The sequence below is a fragment of the Cryptotermes secundus genome, unplaced genomic scaffold (genome assembly GCF_002891405.2).
Source record: "Cryptotermes secundus unplaced genomic scaffold, Csec_1.0 scaffold2511, whole genome shotgun sequence".
In the NCBI taxonomy this organism is placed as follows: Eukaryota; Metazoa; Arthropoda; class Insecta; order Blattodea; family Kalotermitidae; genus Cryptotermes; species Cryptotermes secundus.
The window spans coordinates 22,725-44,690 of record NW_019743694.1 but is presented as its reverse complement, the minus strand read 5'-3'; the positions used below and the strand labels follow the sequence as shown (position 1 = coordinate 44,690).

Below are 21,966 nucleotides of genomic sequence, written 5' to 3'. Positions count from 1 at the left end.
TTAATAAGTTTGTCTGTAATTTAATTACTTTCATCTGCACTGTGCTCTGTCTGTAATTGGCCTTGCAGCTGTTGACTCAGCACATAAATAATAAAGAATTGAATTGAATTATATGCATATTTTAAAGCTCAGAACATACTGCAATAGCAGCTTCCAACTGTATTGATGTCCCTCTAATGATGGTCTCTAAAGACCGAAACGTGTAAGGGCATGAAGAATTGAAAAAACAGTCACACTGGATGGAACTGTTTAATTTTTTATAATAAATTTGAATTTTTGTTAAAATACTAGATATAGAAATTTCGTTATAAAGCAAATATTTTGTTTTTAATCCCTTTGTGACTGAAAATGTAGATTATAGTCACAAGCCATGGTCAGCATACAAACTGCACTGATGTGTTTCATATGAAAAGTGCTTACTACTTAACATTTTGCAAAATTCCCTTGATTTTAGCACACACAAACTGGCCCCACATTATGTGTAAGGTATTATATTAGCTGTTAGCCCTACAGCTGTGAATTGATGTAATATTGTATTCTGGACTTGGGTTTACTGCATCTCAAAATCAGTAGTTTTGCTGCTAGCACCATGGCAAAATGTTGATGTCACATCAGTACACACAAGTTTGAGAAGTTCATTTTTGATTCTGATTATGAAGAATAATATATCTGAGGTCACTCTGATACTGAATCTACACATGATTTATCAGAATATACTTATGGTAATGTACCAACAGCCAGATCACAGTAGCCGAGCGGTCTAAGGCATGCACTGTCTTCGCTCGCTTGGAAGCCGGAATCGTGGGTTCAGATCCCACGCAGGGCATGGATGTTTGTGTGCGTTTTTCTGTGTTTGTGTGCAGGTAGAGGCCTTGCGACGAGCTTATCACCCGCCCAAGGAGTCCTACCGTATGTCTTAAGATCTAGAAAAACCAAAGTGAACGGAGAAGTTCATGGAGGTAGGCCTAGGCCCACTGGGGCTGTAGCGCCAAGGGGAAAAAAAATGTACCAACAAACCATGCATGGCATAGCATTAGCTGTGAAGACAGGGTTTACAATATATCAATTTATTGTTTCTGATCCTGGCTTAAATCATGTTGCACCTCATGACAGTGGACATTCTTCATAATTTTTCGCTGCAGTGTTACAGATGAGTTGTACAACATTTTACAAAGCATTGAGCTGTTAATACACCTGAGACATACTGGGCTGGTCCCAGTTTAAAAACTTAGCCCACAGATTGGATCTCCTGAGGTATTTTGTCATTTTCTGTAGTTCTTCCAGGCAAATTCTGGAATAGCACCTTAAAATTTGACATGTATGCATCCTTCCATGGCCCTTGCAGTACATAGTTCACAAATTACCCTATCATCAATGCGACTTAGCCACTGCAGTTGATATTGTATCATTAAATATTACATTACATTGCATTCTATGGATCCAGAGTTAGTCAAAATGACTGTAGGATGTAGAATATGTCATATAAATACAAAACATATGTAAAGACCCAATGGAGTTCTCACACAAGAGAAACCAAGAATACACAGTGACTACACACAAGGCTATTTAAAGATACATAAGTTATTTTCTAGACAGTAGGTATTCATCAACAGAGCAGAATGAATGTGTATTTAAGTATCGTTTCTGTGCTTTTTAAATTGTGCCCTTTCATTCATAAGACCTTTGAGATAAGATGGCAGGTTATTAAAAATGTTGATCCCAGCATAATGTGCGCTTTTTTTAAAGCATGAGAGGTTAGCAATTGGTTTGTGAAGACAATATAAATCACCATTCTTTTGGTAAAGTTGAATTGGTACTACCAGAAACCCATTCAAAGAAAAGGGAATAAAACTTGGCACTGAATTTCACTACTGATGAAATATATAATTCTGATGGATTATGACTAAGAAACCATTGTGGATAACTGGTCAATTTGTTTATTTGTTCTTGGTTCATATAATGATGCTATAAACTCCTCAGATTACATAGCTTTGAATGATAAGATGGAAAGTAAATAATTAACCCTTTCTGGTTGTATGTCCATATATATTTGACATGGGGTTAACTGGATTTTGTGAAAGGATTGATAAGCTGAGGCATTCTGAAAATGTGAGATATTTGTACTCATTTTGATGCTTTATGGGGCAATAAAGCATGGATGCCTGCTTGGAAAATTCCAAGATTTCTGCAACCTTTAGGGGAGTATAAGGAAGTGAAATCACCTCTTAGAGAAGTAGATGATTCAGTTCTAAACAAATCTTTATTGTTCTTTGATGCTCAAAGAAACATTTTTGATACACCCAATGATTACAATCAATTTTGTACTGACATATTCTAATAGAACTAAAAGGGTTTAGGGTGTACAGGTTTTGTGATGGATAGGTAAGATAAGCCTAGTCATTCTTCAAGTGTTATTAGATATTTGTCTCATTTTGATACTTTATGGGATACAAGGCTAGGATGGCTGCTTGGAGACATCTATAAATTTTCCAAAATTCTTACACCCTTCAAGGAAGTATCAGCTCCTTAGATGAGGGTCCAATTATGAAAAAATTCTTACATTCATTGACACCTACAAAAACATTTCAGACACACAAGTTGGAAAGGAGTTCTGTTGCTATAAATTACCAAAATTAATATTAACATGATGAGGTAATGGATTCCCATAAGGCCAACTAGTTATAAATATTATTGGGAAAGATGTTCTGTTCCAGACAGTAATGGTTAAATAATCAGATTGCTCCTGGTGAGATGACATACAACCAACATGAGTGAGAACATTTAATGCAATACAAAAAGTTTACACGTGGAACATTAAGTGTTCACACGTCCCTTAAATACACAGAAAAATAGTATCAAAGGATTGAAATTAGGATTAGCTGATATTAAAAACAATAGCAGCTTCCTATTTATCTCAAACTATTAGTAATGTAACAAAATTTTCTCTGTTATGAGCACATTGTTAGTATTCTTCAATGATATTTTTAAATGAGTTCCTATTGCACAAACAAGACTATTAAAGCAAATTCAGAATGAAATTATATAGAGAGAACTCTCAATTGGCTGCTCAACACACTGTTTCATAATACTGATAGTGCTAATTCAAATTATTTTCCATTAACCATTTTGTAGAGTTCTGACAATGATGAGCACTTACTAGAGCAGGAGCCCACAAACAGTCTGACAGAAAATACCAGTGGATTAGTAGATCCTTAATTATAACATAACATGAATAAAAGACAGTGAAATCTGTCCATGTTGCTACCTGTTGTTCCAACCAAACCTGGTCAACTTACATAAAATATTACAATTTTGCATTTATGTGTCTATAGTGACTACAAACTTAATTTTTTTTTTATTTGTGTGGAAGGTTGAACATTGCGTATATTGTGTATTTTAGACATCATATGTGTACCCATACAATTAACATCTATTAATAGTAGTTTCCAAAAGTGCTGATACCCTCTGAGGATGATCCATAAGGATCGAAACATGTAATGGAGATAAACCTTCAAGTGATAAAATTTAAATAATCACATTAGACGGCATTATTTTTGCCTTTATAATTAACTATGATCTGTATTACTTTTGTTCCCATGTTAAGCTCTTAGAAGCATTTTATTTTGTTTCTGACCCCATGACTACAGGGCAGAGCAGATAATATCAGATCATTGTATCTGAAGCAAATGTGAAGAAAGGTATATACTAGGGACATATGGGTGAAGAGACTGTCATATGCACAGACTGGTACAAAAAAGAATCTATCTCTCTGTGTGGCCTATATAGAAAATTTAAAATATGCATTGAACCACAGCATGAAATGCTAGATGGTAGACAAGATACAAGGTAGACAGTCAGTCAAGCTGGTTGGTCATCTGTAAATTAATACACTTGCCAGTTCTGTAGACAATATTATGTTTCGTTCCTATGTTGAAAGTAATTTATTATTATAATCAAATATTTTAGTACAGTATTATTATACACCAAGCTGGCAGGTCTATAATTGACTTTATAGAAGTTACTGTTAAATGAAATGTTACTAAAATTACAATTTAAAAAAAGATAATATTAGACACCAACACATCTATAATCAGTTTAATATAATAAACAATTTAAATGCATAAAAACACACATTTTGAAAATGAGTGATCACAAGTAACTTTCATATTGCATAATATTGTATTGTACTTCTTAATGCACAGTATATCAGAGTACTACCTACATGTCTATACTCATATTAGTGTACATCATTGACTATACATTCTGATCCTGGTGCATCATCTTACATTGTCGAATGTTAATTTCTATCCCTCCTTGTGCAACTGTGGATAACTTTATGACTTCACTATACTCCTCTTTAGATTCATTATGCCTGTGGTACAATGTGTATGTTGTCCTGCATATCATAGGTGACCTTATGGTATCTTATCCATAGTGTGAAGGACTCCATTATGAATGTGAATTTGAAATCAGTATATACAAGTTATTTACATTTGCATCTGGGCTAAATACTGAAATCAGAAATACTAATGAATGCTTCTAACTCAAAAAACGCAGGTTCCTACTTGCCTGTGTGGCACAGATTTTAAAATCATTTATCATAAATTATTTTTTCTTGGATTTTTTATACAGAACAGTACTATAATGTTATCACATATATTTATACACAGCAGTAATTCTGAGAATGGTCTTGTTTGCTGCAGTGGTACATTTTAACTTTTGTCACCATTCCACACTAAAAAGTGATCTGAAATGTGAGTGGCTGCAAATCATGATCCTAACAAATGGGTGCAGCTGCATGTCATTAGAATTATATTATCTGCCTACAGCCTTCTGAAAATTGTACACTGATTAATCCTTTGACTGCTGAACCTTGGAAATCCCAGACTAGAATAGACTATAGGTCACTGTTTCACCTGGGTTATCCTGTCTAACTTCTGCAGTTTCTAGCCTACTTTACATTCTTTAGGCTTATGAGGTTGCCATGCTCTCTGTTTCTGCATGCATATACACGCCTTCCCATTTCAACTTTTGAATTAGTTGGGCAATTTTCATGAAACTTGGTATGCATGTTACACCACTGAATGCCACACTGTCAGACTTTTTAACTTCCTAGACTAGACTTATCAAGAACATGATATATACTAGAGCCATTTAACATAGGGTTCTGAAATAATGTATCATAATATAATCTTTAAAAAATGGTGGTTGTCTGAAAATGTTCTTTTGATTTCAGTTTGGTGGCAATAATGAAAGAGTGGAGCTAGATATTTGAAATTTTGCATGGAGAGACTATAAACATGTCTGCACATGCCTTGTATATTTGAAATGTTGTTGTAAATCAATAATTACAAACATGGTTTAGATTTGAAACTTTGAAATTACATCCCACAAGTTTAATGTAGACAGAATTCTAAGAAGTCCTTCACAAAAATGAAATAAAACAAAAATAACAATATCTCATAATAGAATTTTAGTGGAATTCTATGAAATCTGAAAGTAAGATTGAGTTTGGGCCGTGCCATAGCTGAAGCGGTTAGTCACTGGCTTCCCATCATAGCGGCCCGGGATCAATCCCAGGTCTGGTCAAGTGGGATTTGTGGTGGACAAAGTGGCGCTGGGGCAGGTTTTCTCTGAGTACTTCGGTTTCCCCTGCCAATCCACCAATTGCTCCACAATCACCCTCACCTATCATCTGGGTCTGGTACAATAGGCCAGAAGTGGCTGCAGTACAAGGGATTTAGTCCCACCCCACTAGCAATAAAACAAAAGATCTGAGTTCTAGTCAAAATTATCTTTTTAATATTTCTGATATCTGTATGGTGACAAACTGTACATACTCTGCCATCTTTTGATAAACATTTCAATTCAATTCTTTATTATTTATGTGCTGAGTCAACAGCCGCAAGGTCAATTACAGACAGAGCACAGTGTAGATACATATAATTACATTATGGACAAACACATTATAAAGTCAAAGACAAATTACAGGCAAGAACTGGGGAAAACACAATAATGCAGAAAAGTAAACAAACAAACAAATGATAATAATAGCAATAACAATAATTTCATTAACATAAATCTAAGTGTTATTAAGAACTGAGAAATGAAACATATAAATATTTAATTAAGAAATGAAAAGTACAGATTTTCAGAGAGGATAATAATAATACTAACAGTTATACTATATTTAAAAATTGTTTGGGAAGAACATTCCTGGCTCCGAATACGTCAAGGTCCCTGCAAACAACATTAGCAGCTGCTGCACATCTAGCAGAGGGACAATTTTTAGATGAGGAGCAAACATTGAACGATGCAAAATCTTTGACAGACCGAGCAGGAACTCGGAGACCAACAATTTCCAGAACAGAAGGGCAGAATTTTGAGCCAAAATAAACGTGAATAGGAAAGAGAGCATCAAGGTGATGTCTCCTAGTATGTAAAGTATGCAATTTTAACTCCTCAAAAGCAAGAGAATTGTTATAACTTTTTTCCAGTCCTAATGTGTCAGTCAGCTAATAAACACTCAAAAGATTAAGCAAATCTTTTTCTTTTTATCTTTATTTTCTACTTCCCTCAACTGTTGAGTACACAATTTACTAAAACTAGTGTCTACATTTTTTTTTTAAATCCTGATGAGTCGGTCAGCTAATAAATGTTCATACAGTCAAAAGATTAAGCAGTTCTTTCCTGTTATATTTATCTCTTACTTTCCTCTACTGATAATCACATAATTCACTGAACCAGTGTTTATTTTACAGAGAAGTGTATTGGAGCTCTGACTGCCAAAATGTATGTCTCTTAATAGGACTATGATATATTCTACCTCTATGGAAGAATCTGTTTTCCAATTTGGGCTTCAAGTTTTGCTCTCAGATTGTTCCATTCTCTATTTACTTTCAGCGATTCCTCTACTATAAGGATTTAAACCTCATTTCCTGGCTCCTTCTGGCAAGCGCTCTTTCTTTTCTTAGTTATGTACTTACATACAAGTTACCCTCAATAAAGCTAAAAAGTGGTTATTTTCTTCATATCATATTTCATCCAAGAGGTTAATGACATTTATATCAGTAAGTTTGTAAGTTACATTTGGTACAAAGAATGACTTTAATCTCTTAATACTGACAAACGGAGCAAGTTGATAAGGTCTGAGTTGGGATATTCTTATGTATGGTCTGATTTCACGTGCAGCATTTTGTAACTGGCTATTTTCTGGGGTTGAAAGGGAGTGAGGATTATGACAGAGATGCTGAGAATATTTCTGTACTGAAGAACTTCTGTATTTCCCATTGGTCTTAGTAATTTTGATACTGAAACTGTGGAGTTTATTCAGCCTTTTTCTTTTTCCAGACAGTACTTTAGGACAAACATCATCTTGCTGTGTTTCATTCTTCTCTGCTCCTGATGACTCATTACACTGTCGTTTTCTGGCAGATTTCTTTGTTGTTTCAATAAACTGAGATTCTTTCATTTCTAACACACCTAGCTGATTTTCCTGATTTGCACTTCTCATTATACTTTGAAGTTCTTCCTGGGTTGGAATCATTATTGCATTTGGAAATGCTACTTTTATTGAAGCCATGAGGCTTTGTAAGTTTTTGTTAAATAGGCAACCAAATTCAGGTTTTTTCACATTCTGTTTTGATGTAGATGATTTGTTTGGTGGGCCAGACTTCCTTCGTTTTGCTTTACCTGAACACTGCTCTTCTGAAACTCTCTCACTCTGTTCTGTGGATTTACTCACACAACTAGCATGTCCTAAAGGACTTCCCTGGAAATTATTTGGTACATAAGTCAGAGTTCTGTAAGCATTACATGACATAACTTGTGGAATCTGTGTTTGGGACAATGGCAATGAAGTCTGTGGTTGATTATTAATATTTCTGTACAGCCGATTCTGATATGTATTTGACATGGGAACCTGGACTCTCTGCCCTGTACTGCACATGACATTCCTTTCAGCTTGTAGTGTTGCAGAATCTGAAGTCTGATAAGGCTGTGAAAGGTTCCTTCTGTGTTGTGGGATATTGCTTTCAGGCGTTACACAACTGGGTACTGTTTCTGGCACTGAATACACAGTAACTTGTGATGCGTTTCCATGAATATCGTCATTTTCAAGGAACACTCCAAGTTTTGAACCAATGGTTCTAACTATCTCACTAATCTCTGAAGGTCTTAGCAGCATTTTGCTTGTGGAGGCTGGAATTTCTGTTATGGTTGGAGATGTTTCAACTTTGTGGAGTGGTGTTTTGTTGCGAATCTGCTGTTGTGGAGCTACTTTCATCTTGATAACAGGATATTCTCTATTATATGAACTACCCAGACCTGAAATTAGCGGTGCATTTTTATTATTAACATTAGGAATTGGACCTACACTTTTAGATATATATCTGTGGATGCCATGCAACTGTTGCCATGGTTCTGGTACTGGCACTGATTGAAGTGGAGGTATCGAACATGTACTACTTGTATGTTGTGGAATGTTAGGCGGGGCTTCAATTTTAGACAGATTTCTGTCTACTTCTGGCAGTGGCACCCTCCCCTCTTTTAAAGCACAAGTACTGACATTTGCTATATTATTTGGTGCAGTATAAGAGCACCGATTAGCTTTTTGCATATCATGTGTAACACAGTCTGTAAACTCTTCAAAAGGCTGAATACCAGCACTGGGCAATAGAGATTCAGATTCATGGGAAAAGTCTGTACTAGCAGTGGGCTTAGAAGATGAATCTGTTACAGAATTGATGACTTTAACAGTTAGAAGTGTTGCATTCTCTACAACTGTTGTGGCACATAACTGATTTTTTAGGTCTGCTGTTGTTTCTGAGACAGTGTCCCTCTCATTCCGTGTTTGCAGTGCCTGTGTACATCTGGCCACTGTGGCATTATTTTCAGAATTGTGGACTGATCTACTTACTACATCATGTACTCTAACTTGGCCACAAATTAAGTTGTTTTTTTCATCCTCAGAACTGCAGACCTGTTTATCATTCTTAGTATTACTGAGGGACTTACATACTCGAGTCAAGTAATTCAAATGTGGCTTCTGAATTGCATTATTTCTGTTATAAACATTCACTCTGCAATCATATGTTCCACCCAACATCTTGGAAATGCTGGTGTCTAATTTATTAACATCTTTTTCAGAAGCTTCAGAACTACTGTCAAGCAGACAAACAGAGGAGTGCATTCTGTTCATAGTTTTAACTGCATGACCAGGTTCAGGGAACACTGAAGTAGAGCTGAAGAGTTCTTGTACTGATTCATCCTGGCATTTCTCTTGCACATTCTTTGATGGGTTAGCCTTAGCTGTGTCTTGTAAGACAGTGGTGGACAAGGAATTCTCCATTGTTCTAGGAGTACTTCCAGAGGATCTAGCTTCTGGTTTATGGTGAAGATCATTACTGTTGCTTGATACTGACTGATGAATTACGTAGCATGAAGGAGATAGAACATTAGTGGCAGTGTTATCTGAACTTCTTGACTGACCAGTTTGATTGTCATTTTCGTGGGTTCTATCTTCTTCTGGTCCATGTGTTGGTGTTATCTGGCATGCAGAACTAGTGCTATCATGAGGCTGTAAAACAGATGCTTTTCCTTCTGAACTAGTCAGTGAATTATTTACAGCTGTAACATTGGTTGCTGGTGAAAGTTGGGAAATGTCAGTGTACTGACCCACAAGGCTATTTAGCATAACTGTGCTGGACTGGGTTCTAACTTTGAAGTCTGAAGCAAAATTCTCTGGAAGAGAAGTTTGAATGACACTGGAAGGATCAGGTGTATGATATGAAACAGATGCTTGATCCCTGTTACTCGGAGGTAGATCGAGTAGACTGTTCTGAAATACAAAAAAGGGAAATGATATCAATAATTTTCTTAATAAAGACCAACTGCAATTTTTACCATCATAAAATTCAGTAAAATATTGGAATTTTCTTGGAAATGATAACATGCTGCAGTATGAAATTTTATTAAAATTTAGTTTCTCTTTGCCAGCTTATCACCTTGTGTACCATTTACTCTTATGGTTAATAGCCCATCATTTCATTATGCAACTGATAGAAATAAAAATGTATGATAAAATTCTTACAATGTTCATCTCAGTGAGTTGACCAAATCAATAGCTAATCTCAGTGACTGAACAAGCATCAGCTACCTAATTCTATATAAGCTATGAGGATGAGGTGTCGTCAACAGGAGATAATGGAAAATAATCTGTACAATAAAAACTGTGGAAATACACATGAAGACCTAAAGCTTAAAACAGGAAAACGTTAAAATAAACCCATCACACCAAATCAAGAAACATTAAAGTGGAGGAAACTTGAACTGACATGGTTATATCATACCTGCCCACTGGTAGTTCCCCTTATGGAAGAAAATGGGACACACTCAAAAAAATATGAGAAGTATAAAGAACCTACTAGTCCTACTTGATTTCCCTATAACTTTCTAACTTTCTTGGTGATAGAAGGAATCTATATTGGACAAACTTCTAAACTAGGTTGGCCAACGTAGTCATTGAGATTGGCTTTATCTGAGGGGCCCCAACAGGCACAAATAGGTGTTTCCTGGCTTTTCACCTGACAATGAAAATATATCCAGTTTTGACAGTGTCTGGTTCTGTTCAGTACACCAGATAATAGGCAAAGTCCAGAAACTCAGAAATAATAAGTGCAATGTACCATCATCAAAACTACCTAGAACTGGCTGGAACATGCTTGTTCTTGGCAATTCTAAAACAGGGATCTTATAACAATGTCAAAAACTTACATGGAATTTCTGGAACAAATATGTAAGGATCTTATTTGACAAGTGGCAGATCTCTATGAACTTTACTACTCTGTTAACTAGTTGAGTACATTTCTTGCATGCCACTGGAGGCAGTCCATCTTCAGGTTCGAGCTGTATCAACCAATACATACAAACAGTTTTGTAATGGGTTCAAATGATAGCTGATTACAGATGAAACTGAGAATAAACAGGAACATAGGGATAATCAGTGAAAAGGAATACAGAATAAACAGAAGACATTCAGGTAGTGGCAGCTAATGACTGTCTGAACAGGTGGGGCCAGGACTGAATAAAAATCCCCGTCCCAATATTTAGGAGGAAAAAAGGAAACATCTGCATTCCTACTTGAAAGTTCCTATATTAAGAGATTTTACTTCTTAAGTTACATGTTATCTTTATTTAGCACATATACACTCATTTTGTTTTGACAAGAACATTTGAAACACAGGACTATGCTGCTCTGTGACTTACCACTGAATACCTACAAATAAAAATACAATCCTCCCTTGTATTAGGGAAGGCCTTGGGCCCCTCTTGGCTTGTGCGCCCTCTACTGCCCATGGGTCAAGCGTACAGATGGATGGCCAGACCACTGTTAACAAGTGCTTCAGCAGGGATTTGTACAAGCCTAAAATGCATTTGTTTTTATCATCAGGCTGGACCAAATACACTCCTGACATGTTTCCCCTAGGTTCTTTGATAATCATAGCAACAAACATTTATGTGACACTGAATTACTCTGCAATTGTCCTCAAAGTCAGTCTGACACTTTCTTTTCATGCATGTATGTTTGGTACCAGCACTACAGTTAGAGCAGATAGGACATCTTCATGATTTTTCTCTTGTGCACAGCATCCGGACCAGCTCTTTGGCTCACTCATCCTATCCAGTGGGTACTGGGTGGTCTTTCCCAAGGGGTAAAGCAGCCGGGGTGTAAAACTGATGACACGCCTCTCTAGCATCAAGGTTAAGAATATGTGGTGTATACCTCCACTCCCTTGTATGTCCCAATAGTGTGTTAATTAAACACAGGGCAACTTTACTAAATTATATTATTTTGTGCTGCTGTAATATAGCTCTTGAAATTTCTGATAACTGTGCATTGCTATGCATTTACACTACTATACTTTCACCTCTCTGTTTACTGATGATACACTAAATATTTCAATGCATACTGATATATTGGGTTTTTGGACTTTATCCATCATCCTGGTTTTTTAAGATAAATAAAAACACAACGTTTCGGAAACTGGATCTGTTTCCGTCCTCAGGTGAAGGAAAAGGGAAACACCTATTCTGTTGGGTCCATTAGAAAGAGCTAACCTCAATCAACAGAATAGAAGTTTCCCTTTTCCTTCACCTGAGGACGGAAACAGATCCAGTTTCCGAAACGTTGTGTTTTTATTTATCTTAAAAAACCAGGATGATGGATAAAGTCCAAAAACCCAATATATCAGTGTGTTATACACCATCGTCAGAATCCTATAGTAACTATTTCAATGCATGTTAACTTTCCTTTGACTGTCTTGATATGAAAATAAACTTTGAAATGTATTGATATTACAGATATGTCACTGGATATATACAAATGCAAGCACATACACACTGGCTACAATCTTATATAATCTTATACAAACAAAAAGTGTAAGACATTAGCACATGCTGTTCTCAGTGTAGCAGAGCTTACAGTGGCAAGGAAAATTACAGATGTTCAGTTAAGTGAGGTAGACATAAGTACATACAGACTTTTGTGAAGACCTGAAGCAACAAGATCTTTCCAAGTAACAACAGATTAAACTTGTGAGAGAGGGATGACATATTCATTACCATAAAAATGTGAATTAAGTTCCATGAAAAAGTAAGCTAAAGAGTGGCCAGTGAGGCACTTCTTGTGACCTTAGCAACTTCTCTGCAGATTTTAAAACACGCCTTGTACCATACTAAATGCAAACAAATTAGATATTAATTAAACTTTTTATACATCAGGGCATTTAATATTAATGAATCATGCTCCTTCAGCCTTTAGAGATGGGCTACCAACATTCAAGATATACAAGTTATTTCACAAAGCATCCCACAGATTGTTGATCTACTTACACAAAAACTAGATGCTCTACTGTCAAGTCTGGCTGCAGTGATTCAGACTACCAGTGGCACCAACAAATCTACAACTTAAATGCATTACAAAAGCTGTCTGTTAACGTCAGGAGAATGTTCAAGTTTAGCAATAATTTCATACAATTTCTCTTCAATGTCACTATAGCAAACTGGTGAACAGCTACCATGATATAAGGTTATGCATTACATGCCAGCTACATCTTGTCTGATGCCCCATGTTGCTTTAATTCTTGCAAGTGTACTTGACCTGCACGATAAGCAGTCATTCACCAAGTGATGTTGCTTTCGGCGTCAAATGTACATGACTGAAATACACATTGGAACATGTGAAAAGTGGTTCAGCAAGAAAAGGAGAAGGTTCTAGCATAACTATTAGCATAGTACATTTCCACATAGAAAATCTATTCATGAGGGGGAGGGGGCTGAAATGTTGAGTGCTTGCTGAAGAGAAATTGCTAAGCTGGCACATTCTCTTCAAAAATTCTAAAGATGCTTGAACAGGAAACTGGGGTTTCAGGTTATGAGTTTACTCTTTTCCAAATAAATTAAACACATAAGTATAAACTTTTGATGAAGGTGCCAGGAATGCATGCATAACAGCAAACAGCATTTCCAGTCTGGGTAACTTTTATTTGTGATGTGTTTTGGCTGTAACTTGGTGATGCCATGTGCAGCCTGCATCACCATAGCACAACTCAATGGGAGGAGCATCTAACTCTTCTACCTGAAATGTGTCAGTGATCTGTAGGGTGCTCTAAAGGCTCCCTACAGAAGAGAAAACAGAAACACTTGGGTAAATAAAAAACTGGTAAAAACAAAGAAAAATGTACAAATGCCCTAAAAAAAAAAGCTAATTTTAACTTAGATTTAGATGATTTAATAAGAAGTGACAATATCTTCAAGTTTAGATACTGGGCAATATGACCAAAAAGAACTCTTTTAAGATATAAGTGAACTGTGACAAAACATGTTTGGTTAAACAAAAGATTTTACACGAGGTTGTATTTACATAAGTTAAGTAATGCTGCTCTTCTAATTTACATGCTTGTTGTGAGTCTTAGACAGCCGGTGGACAATACCATTGTACTCCCACTTCTTCAATATTTGCAAAGTATAGAAGACCTGATTGATAAAGCATCTATGAAAGTAGAATTAACTTTAATATTATGAATTCTTTCATATGGATGTGACATTAACTCCTTAAGTGGTAACTTAAAATGCTATCTTTGTTCTCTAACATATGACATTATTGCTTCATCCAGAAAACCATGACAAATGATCCCATATGCTGTCACTATCTTCTGAAAAACATAAGACGTATGTGCCAAAGCTGTCACACAGCCCGGAAATACATGCTGATATAGCAAACAGCACTGAGACCAAAAATCTGCTAGGATGTACTGAGTAGAAACAGAGTTAATCACAAAAAAGTTCTGGGAATACAACCAAACTGGTTAATGTTCTAATTGAAGCTCTAAAACATCAAAAACGAGTAAGGTTAATTAAAATATGGATAAAACCAATGATAAATATGTGATACATTTGTAAACAGAATAATGAAAAATGAGGCAGATTTCTGTATTAGCACTGATTTGAATTCTTTGCTAAAATATGCCAACAGATTGAACATTGTGAATGAGTGGTTAACCTCTCACTTCATATTTGGGAGGTCCCACATTTCAGTATCAGACCAGATAGTCAACTTGGTGATGCAAGGCATAGGTCACCATGGCACTGTCTGCTGGCTATGTGATGGTCTACCTTCCACCCTTGATCACAACATATTGTGCCAAACACAGCCTTGACAACAAACCACTTTCAACAACTTATAATGTTCTTGGCCACCCTGTCAATGTTGAAGCCTACACAGATATTTGACTTCAATATTTGCCTCTTAACACTGTATCCATCACGTCAGGGTGTCATAGAATTCAGCATAAAACTGTGAAGGTGGCACTTCAAATATGATTTTCAGAAAGTGGTATTCAAGAGGTGGTAGCACCACATTCTAAAAAATGAAAGAACAAGAAAATCATTCAGCCTGATTAAGGCCAAAGCAAGATGGTTATGCCAGTTAAGTAGTGAGAAAATTTGACCAACAGCCTCTCTATTATCCACAACTTATAAAAAGGCCATCCAAATTTTAAATGACAATGACTGACAAATAGAAAATTGTGCTTTCAACTGAAAAGATCATGGTTGCATTGTATATTATGGAGAGTTGTGTACGATTAAAAAGGAAGCTGTTACACCATTAAGCACAGTCTCATTTTCCTTTCAATCTGATGGTACACTGTCCACTTCAGACAAATCTTAATTACAAATTTACACTTTTTTTCTTCCTCTTCACTCCAACTTTGGAGCATAGGGCTGATTTCTCAGTTTCATTGATCATTTTTACAGACGGTAGGACTCCTTGGACGGGTGATCAGCTCGCCGCAAGGCCTCTACCTAAACAAAGGACAACACAAACACAGAATAAATGCATACACACACCAAACATCCATGCTTTGTGTGGGATTCAAACCCACGCTCCTGGCTTCAAAGCGACAAAGACAGTATATGCCCTAGACCACTCAGCTACCGTGACCGGCAAATTTACAATTAGAGTGGTAAAAATGTAATTTATGGAGGCACAATGTAATGTAGTGCCTTCCCACTCCCTGTCACTACATAGGTTTTTCTTTCCACAGAGCTGTGATGAGATGATAATATTGCAAGAACACAATTATGCATGAACCCTGGGAATAGCGAGCATATGGAAGGAGGGGAACGCACTGCCTCCAAGATTTGAACTCTGAAATTCTACTTGCACAATACCATAGATAACACACACTTACATGAGACATAAAGTATCAGGTAACTTTCCTCTCATTTCTGCATTACAAGGTATCACAACCCCCTCAATGGTGGTGTTCCTGCAAGTGCTACACAACTTGAAACTATACTGTCTGTCCACATCAGTAACAAATGGCACAAATTAGCAAACCCATCAATAATTCTCAACCTTTGGCTTCCCCCATTTCATACCAATTAAGAAAGTGCCAGGGCAACTTTCTTTTTCAACTCAAATCAGGAATGTTTGATGTGACATCATGGTAACAAAGACTTAAACATCTGGCTATGCAGTTGCAATGTGAAAACATTGACCCATCATAGGTCAGTGTAAGCACCAGGAAAGAGGCACACATAACAAAAAGGATAAGATATTGCACAATGATTCCATAAGCTGCTCTTTAACCTTTGCATCAAAGATTTCGAATATTTTTGTATCAGAACCAATTCTTCGAATTTCTGATTTAAATGTCCCATCAAAAAGAGCTCCACAGAGAGACCAACCTTCCATCTTATAGGTAGCAGGGCAAGCTTTCATGGTGCATAAGAATGACTCAAAAGTTGCAGTATGCATGGACCATTGTGTATCACCATGCTACTTGTATTCTCTGATGCTCTATGCTAAATTTGAAATTCGACTGAGCCATAGCAAATGTGAGTAACCGGCTCTCATTACCTTCATTCCGGTGATTATGGCGATTTTTGCTGCCAGTGACCTTCCATCTGTCCCTCCAAATAGGGAATTCACGTTAAAGCTTTCGCAGTTCGTCATGCAACACAGCCTACAAGTTTTACTGAATAATGCTGCAAGCTCCATAGTTACAAATTATTCCCACATCCTGGAAACATTACGCGGGAAATGGTATCTTTCTTTAACATTTTTTAATTTAGCATTCAGTTAATATCCAGAATTACAAAGATGTGTTTCATACCTAACAAATCCTTCGACCTACACACCTTTAACTAGCTCATCGCTCTTCATACTGCAGCACACCGCGTACAAAATTACAGGATGTTCAAAACCGTTGAAACGAATATGGCATATAACCTCTGCCAACGACATGCAAATTATGTAGTCTTGCCAAAGATAATATTCACAATTGTAACCATCATAACAATGCCACATGTCTCTATGGTTATGTTCGAATCCATGTTACCCTTAACATAAAATTAAAAAATAAAGCTAACCCTGCAACAGGCCGTTGAGGTCCACAGGGTTGTGAGATGTCGAGGCTTCACATTTTCTAGATAATCGGCTCAGACAGCGGTGAGGTTGTCAGCCTTACGCGCCCGCCGCCCTTTACCCTCGGGAAGATTCCAGGCACCCATTTCTGATAAAGGCTGAGTCCACCTCAGAGTCACAGTGTGGCTGGAGGAAGTGGGTAAATTGAAAAAGTCCAGTGACCTCATCGGCCATCGAACCCGTGACCTTCCGGCTTGTAGTATAGTGCCTCAACCAACTACACTGCCGCTTGTCCCCTATTCTTATACATACAAAAGCTTATTTCGCTACGATTACATTCATGACACTATTAAAAAATTACCCTACTTTATTAATGACACAGAGGTCCTAGTGGTCCGCGACAGAGGGTAAGGAAGTCATATTTGATAATACTATGTTGGCCAGACTTGGCTAGTGTAAATATGCTCAAAAACACGTACTCGAAAGAAAGATTAGGAAATAGAACAAACAGTAAAGTGCCTTCACGCTCCTAACAATAAATGGAAAGAGACGAAGAATTTTAAAATACGAAAGTAGTCCGACTTGGGAAATAATAGTTATACTATATAATACATAATAATAATCGGAAACTGTTAGGGTTGCCTTTGGTGCCTACGGCCTCCCACTTAATTTTATCACATGAAAAAAAAAAAAAAAAAACTTTCATGGCTTCAACTATAGACGTACTGAAGAGGTACGTCCATAATATTGAGTTCATTGGGTGCCGCCCACACACCAAAATGGCGGAATTTAAGTGGTCTGCTAAAATCGATGAAAGTAATGGCTGAAAACTACTAAATTAATTGATATTATTTCGAAGATATTTTCAGTGTGCCTACTTCATGAATATCTTTTTAAATGAAATCCAGCCTTGTTGTAATAGCACCACTGTAATGCCGGTCCCTGTAAACGATATGTCTTACGATACACTGCCATCTTTGTTGTCCAATTATGTTTACCAAATGCAGTAATTACGGAAATTTTGTATTGTATGGCGTTGGATGGTATATTTATAAAGATTTGGTAATTTACAGCAGTTTCTGAACCGGTGGGACTTGTCGGTCTCCTGGGTGGGACGTGAGATCTCGAAAATAATCAATTTAGCCAAACAAAATTCACCTTCTCAAAAATCCCTTATTCTAAGCACAAGCTTGTGATTAATGTTGCAGCATAATCGTATTCCTGCTAGTGGAGCTAAAATTAAATGGTTATATCATTTTGGATATAGCACCATGTGGTTCTATAAAAGTCAATCGACGTTTCGGGGGAATATGCCTGTCATCAGCCCTCTTCATAAACACCACTGTAGGAACCCAAAGTCGTACAGAAGTAAAACTGTTTCATATAATATTATTACTGAATCGTTAACTACTGTTACAATCTGCAAATTCTTAAATGCTTCAAGTGATGATAAGTATAATACTAAAATGTGCAAGTTACTAAATTATCTTTAGACAAGCGAAGCCTTTTTTTTTTACTGATGTTTGTCTTCGGTTCTTTGATAAACTGCACAATGGGACGAAATCTGGAAGAAGGTTGAGAATCATTTACAGGACACTTCTGTAAACTGCCATAAAGGATATGAGGTACAAACCTACTGTACTTCGTATACCGTCTGGCAAGGAGAACCAAAGAGACTAACGTCGTGCGTGATATAGGCGGCAGTGGATGTAGGGATTTCGTTGATACTCTACCATAGATACTATAGACAACACACCTACCCATCGTGCACTGGGCGTGGAAGTAGAAGAATGTCCTTGTGGAAAGGGAGTGGGTAAAGCTCGAGTTATGTACCTTGTGTTTGACCGTAATTAACTGGGAAATTGTGGTTTGTGTGCCTATTATCTTAGAGAGTTGATATATGTTCAGTAATTGCTCATAGTCACATCTGAAGAAAACCGTTGTGAATTGCGTAAATGGAAGGTAGAACTGAATGCTGACGTAGAACTGTGAAAAAGGATTCTTTGATTTTCTTACGCCAATGTTATTTGGAACACTGTGCAAGGAAGTCAGAGCTCGAGCGTTGTTGTTTGTATTTTAAATGTCTTATGAATTAAATTAGTATATTGTGCATATTCTTGGTGTGATAGTTTCATGAGTGTCGGACCAAGCCCATAAAACAGGCCTATTAATGAAGTTTGGCCTATGTAAACAGTTTGATGTTTTTGAGTTATTCGTACATTTAAAAGCCTAGATTTGTGCTCCATAAACCTTGATTATTCATCTGAGAGGAAGGATAATTGTTACAAGAGTTTAGAGAGTGTAATTACTGCTTCGTTGGACATTATGGCTATAGGTAGGTGTGATTTGTATTGCTACTTGAAATTCTCCACAGATCTCAATTAAAAGTATGTTTGTGGTCAGGGGTTTAGTGAAATGGTGATTTTTGGATTCATATTATTCATACAAATCACTTTGTTTTTATTAAACGCCCTCTATATTGTTCATCCTTTGAGGGCGATGATGTACTTGGGATCTTGAATGTTTCAGGTTTGACGTATGTTCAGCGTACTAACCGTTGAAGTGCCGGATTGTGACTCGTGTGTTTTCTTATGCAAATTTCTTTCTCAGAAATTATAGCAGTATTCAACGTCACACGGTTGAAGAGGCTCCTTATTTGATATGAAAAGAAGCATGACATGAATGAAAAAAATTATATTAACATAACTTTATATTTGCCTAGTATTAAATTATGCAATCAGAAATAGGTCTCATGAGTTAAACTAAATATATTCCACTTTTTAATAAACAGTAATTTTGTGTAAATTTGTAGTAAGTAGTGCTGTGACTTAAATAGGGTGCAAGAGAAGTATGAGAAGTGCTTGTGCATGTTTGTAAATGTAGCCATTTGGGAACATCTCAGTGTTGCTGTTCTTTCCTTTTCACTATTTCAACACCAGCATCGCATCCTGTTCCTATAAATTTCTGCATTAAATGAAGTATTAATATGACAGCAGAAAATTGTGATTTTGTGTGGAGTGTAAATTAAAGTAGTTCGTTCAGAGGTGTATAGTGAATTTGCCAGTTTGTTGCAAACAAAACGAAACAAACTCCATGGTTTTAGTCCACAAGCGAACTGTACCTACTGAGAGACTGCCGCTTGTTGGCGAGGTTAGTGCCAACTTTAGCAGATAGAGGGTGTCGCGTGGTCAGCGCAACGAATCCCCATGGCTGTTAATTTCGGTTTTCTAAACTGGAGCCGCTATTTCTATGAAATAGCTTCTCAGTTATCCTCATGAGGGTGAGTGGACCCCATTCCAGACCCACTAGTTCTCAGAAAAAAATATAGTAGCACCGGGAATTGAACCCGGTCCTGTGGATCTGTAGCCAGGAACTCTGACCACTAAACCACAGAGGCAGTCTGCACGTGTGTTGCAGTATATTAAATGTGTTTTAAACATTTGTGGACATTGAGTATATTAAATTGAATCTCAGACTACATTTTGATACCAAGGTGGTGTTTTGAACTGACTTTTAAATTTTCCGTGAATTAAGTACAAACAAAATCAATGTTGTGTCACCATTTCATGGGAATATTTTGAAGTTAAGCTTAGAAAAGAAACAACAAGTTATAGAATACAAGCTGTTATACAGATATGATATATGTGTAGTAACAAAACAATGGAGAAGGCGCATAGGGTAATCATGAATTACAGTGGCTTGATAGAAATGAGGTTGAATTCTATTCCACTAGGATTTTAAGGACATGCAAAGCCATTGCTATAGAGAGCTATATCTGAAAATTATTTTCACAGCATGTGAAAGTACTTAAGCATTTTGTGAAGTGTGAGCCAAGGCCCCTCCCCCAGGGGCTAGTGAAGAATGGGCTGATAACATAGATGTTAAATTAATTTTACTATTGAAAGGCACATGAAATTACAGACATACAACTTTATGAAAAATACTGAATTGATGTCATTAATATTTGATGGTAATCAATTTTTGATATTGCTAAATGACATTTTAAGTAATTTTTACAGGTTGAGGGAGGGCTTAGACTTTTTTAGTTCCATTAAGGGAGCATCATTCTAAATCAGTTTAGGTAGCTTGCACTGAAGTATGATTCGTGTCTGTTGACATTTGGAGAGAACAAGTTGCTGCAGTGTTGCCAGTTTGTCATTTTGAACATATGTGTGCAGCAGCAGCAGCGTTAGGAAACTGATATTGATATGGACTGCCTAGGAGCAATATGAGGTGACACTGTATAAGCCTTTCTTTTCAAAAGAGCAGGTGCTATTTTGTCAGTAGGGAATTCTCAGTACCCTTTTCTTTTTCCTTCTTTGCCATCCTACACATGTGCAAAACAGTCAACTTGCATACACAACATATTCACAGTTCCATGAAGTCTAAATGAGATGAAGACAAAAAGAAAGGGGTGACAGCTGCATTATCTGAAATTAAAAAAATAGAGTGCTATCACATTTTAAAGTGGCATAGATTTCTCAGGGTGAAATATTATGTTCTGAGATCCATAACCTAATTCTGTTTGGAATAAGGAAAAATTGCCTGATCAGTAGGAGTCTATTACTGTACTGGTTCACAAGAAGGGTGATAAAACTGTAGTAATTATCATGGGATATCACTGCTACCAACTTCATGCAACATTTTATCCAGTATTCTTCTGTCAAGGTTAAATCCACACATAGATGAAATTATTGGCGATCACCAGTGTCAGTTTCAACGTAACAGATCAACCACTGATGAGATCTTCAGATCTTTTGCATTTGTCAGATACTGGAGAAAAAAAATGGGAGTACAATGAGAAGGTACATCAGCTATTCATAGACTTAACCTTTAAGTGACGGCCCTTTAAATTCCGGTAACGGCAGCGGGACGGATTTGATTTAAATACCCACAATTTTAAAGCAATAAAAACTGTAATCATTTCCTAAAATTGCTGTGATTTCTACAATTTTTGTGATAAACGAACCAAATAAACGCTGTTTTTTTTCTAGAAAGAATATAGAATCAGATATTGTAATTTAGAGACTTTATAA

The 21,966-nt window shown here is 36.7% G+C and overlaps 2 protein-coding genes and 1 long non-coding RNA gene across 17 annotated transcripts in view; 2 read left to right on the top strand and 1 right to left on the bottom strand.

Moving 5' to 3' along the window:
- Positions 1-9,237, top strand: part of LOC111874328 (alpha-aminoadipic semialdehyde synthase, mitochondrial) — an 87,431-nt gene extending 78,194 nt beyond the window's left edge. For 5 of the 7 annotated variants that reach the window (XR_004514088.1, XR_004514086.1, XR_004514087.1 and 2 more), the window contains one exon: positions 9,148-9,234. The gene's annotated coding sequence lies outside the window, so the exon portion shown is untranslated. Of the gene's footprint in view, positions 1-5,236; positions 5,589-9,147 lie in introns of those variants that run through there. The other 2 variants (XR_004514089.1, XR_004514090.1) reach the window with 2 other exon arrangements.
- Positions 1-16,790, bottom strand: part of LOC111874327 — a 23,983-nt gene extending 7,193 nt beyond the window's left edge. The window contains exons 1-4 of one of the 8 annotated variants that reach the window (XM_023869722.2): positions 16,705-16,790; positions 16,424-16,586; positions 10,774-10,905; positions 6,628-9,838 (exon numbers count right to left, since the gene is read on the bottom strand). In XM_023869722.2, the coding sequence (XP_023725490.1) occupies positions 7,034-9,838; positions 10,774-10,905; positions 16,424-16,564 (3,078 nt within the window). In that variant the 5' untranslated portion in view covers positions 16,565-16,586; positions 16,705-16,790 and the 3' untranslated portion in view covers positions 6,628-7,033. Of the gene's footprint in view, positions 1-6,627; positions 9,839-10,773; positions 10,906-12,211; positions 14,921-15,321; positions 15,364-16,423; positions 16,587-16,679 lie in introns of those variants that run through there. The other 7 variants (XM_023869721.2, XM_023869723.2, XR_002844534.2 and 4 more) reach the window with 7 other exon arrangements.
- Positions 16,791-18,681: 1,891 nt separating this feature from the next.
- Positions 18,682-21,966, top strand: part of LOC111874326 — a 24,019-nt gene continuing 20,734 nt past the window's right edge. For both annotated transcript variants that reach the window (XR_002844532.2, XR_002844533.2), the window contains exon 1: positions 18,682-19,265. This is a non-coding gene — a long non-coding RNA (uncharacterized LOC111874326). The remainder of the gene's footprint in view (positions 19,266-21,966) is intronic.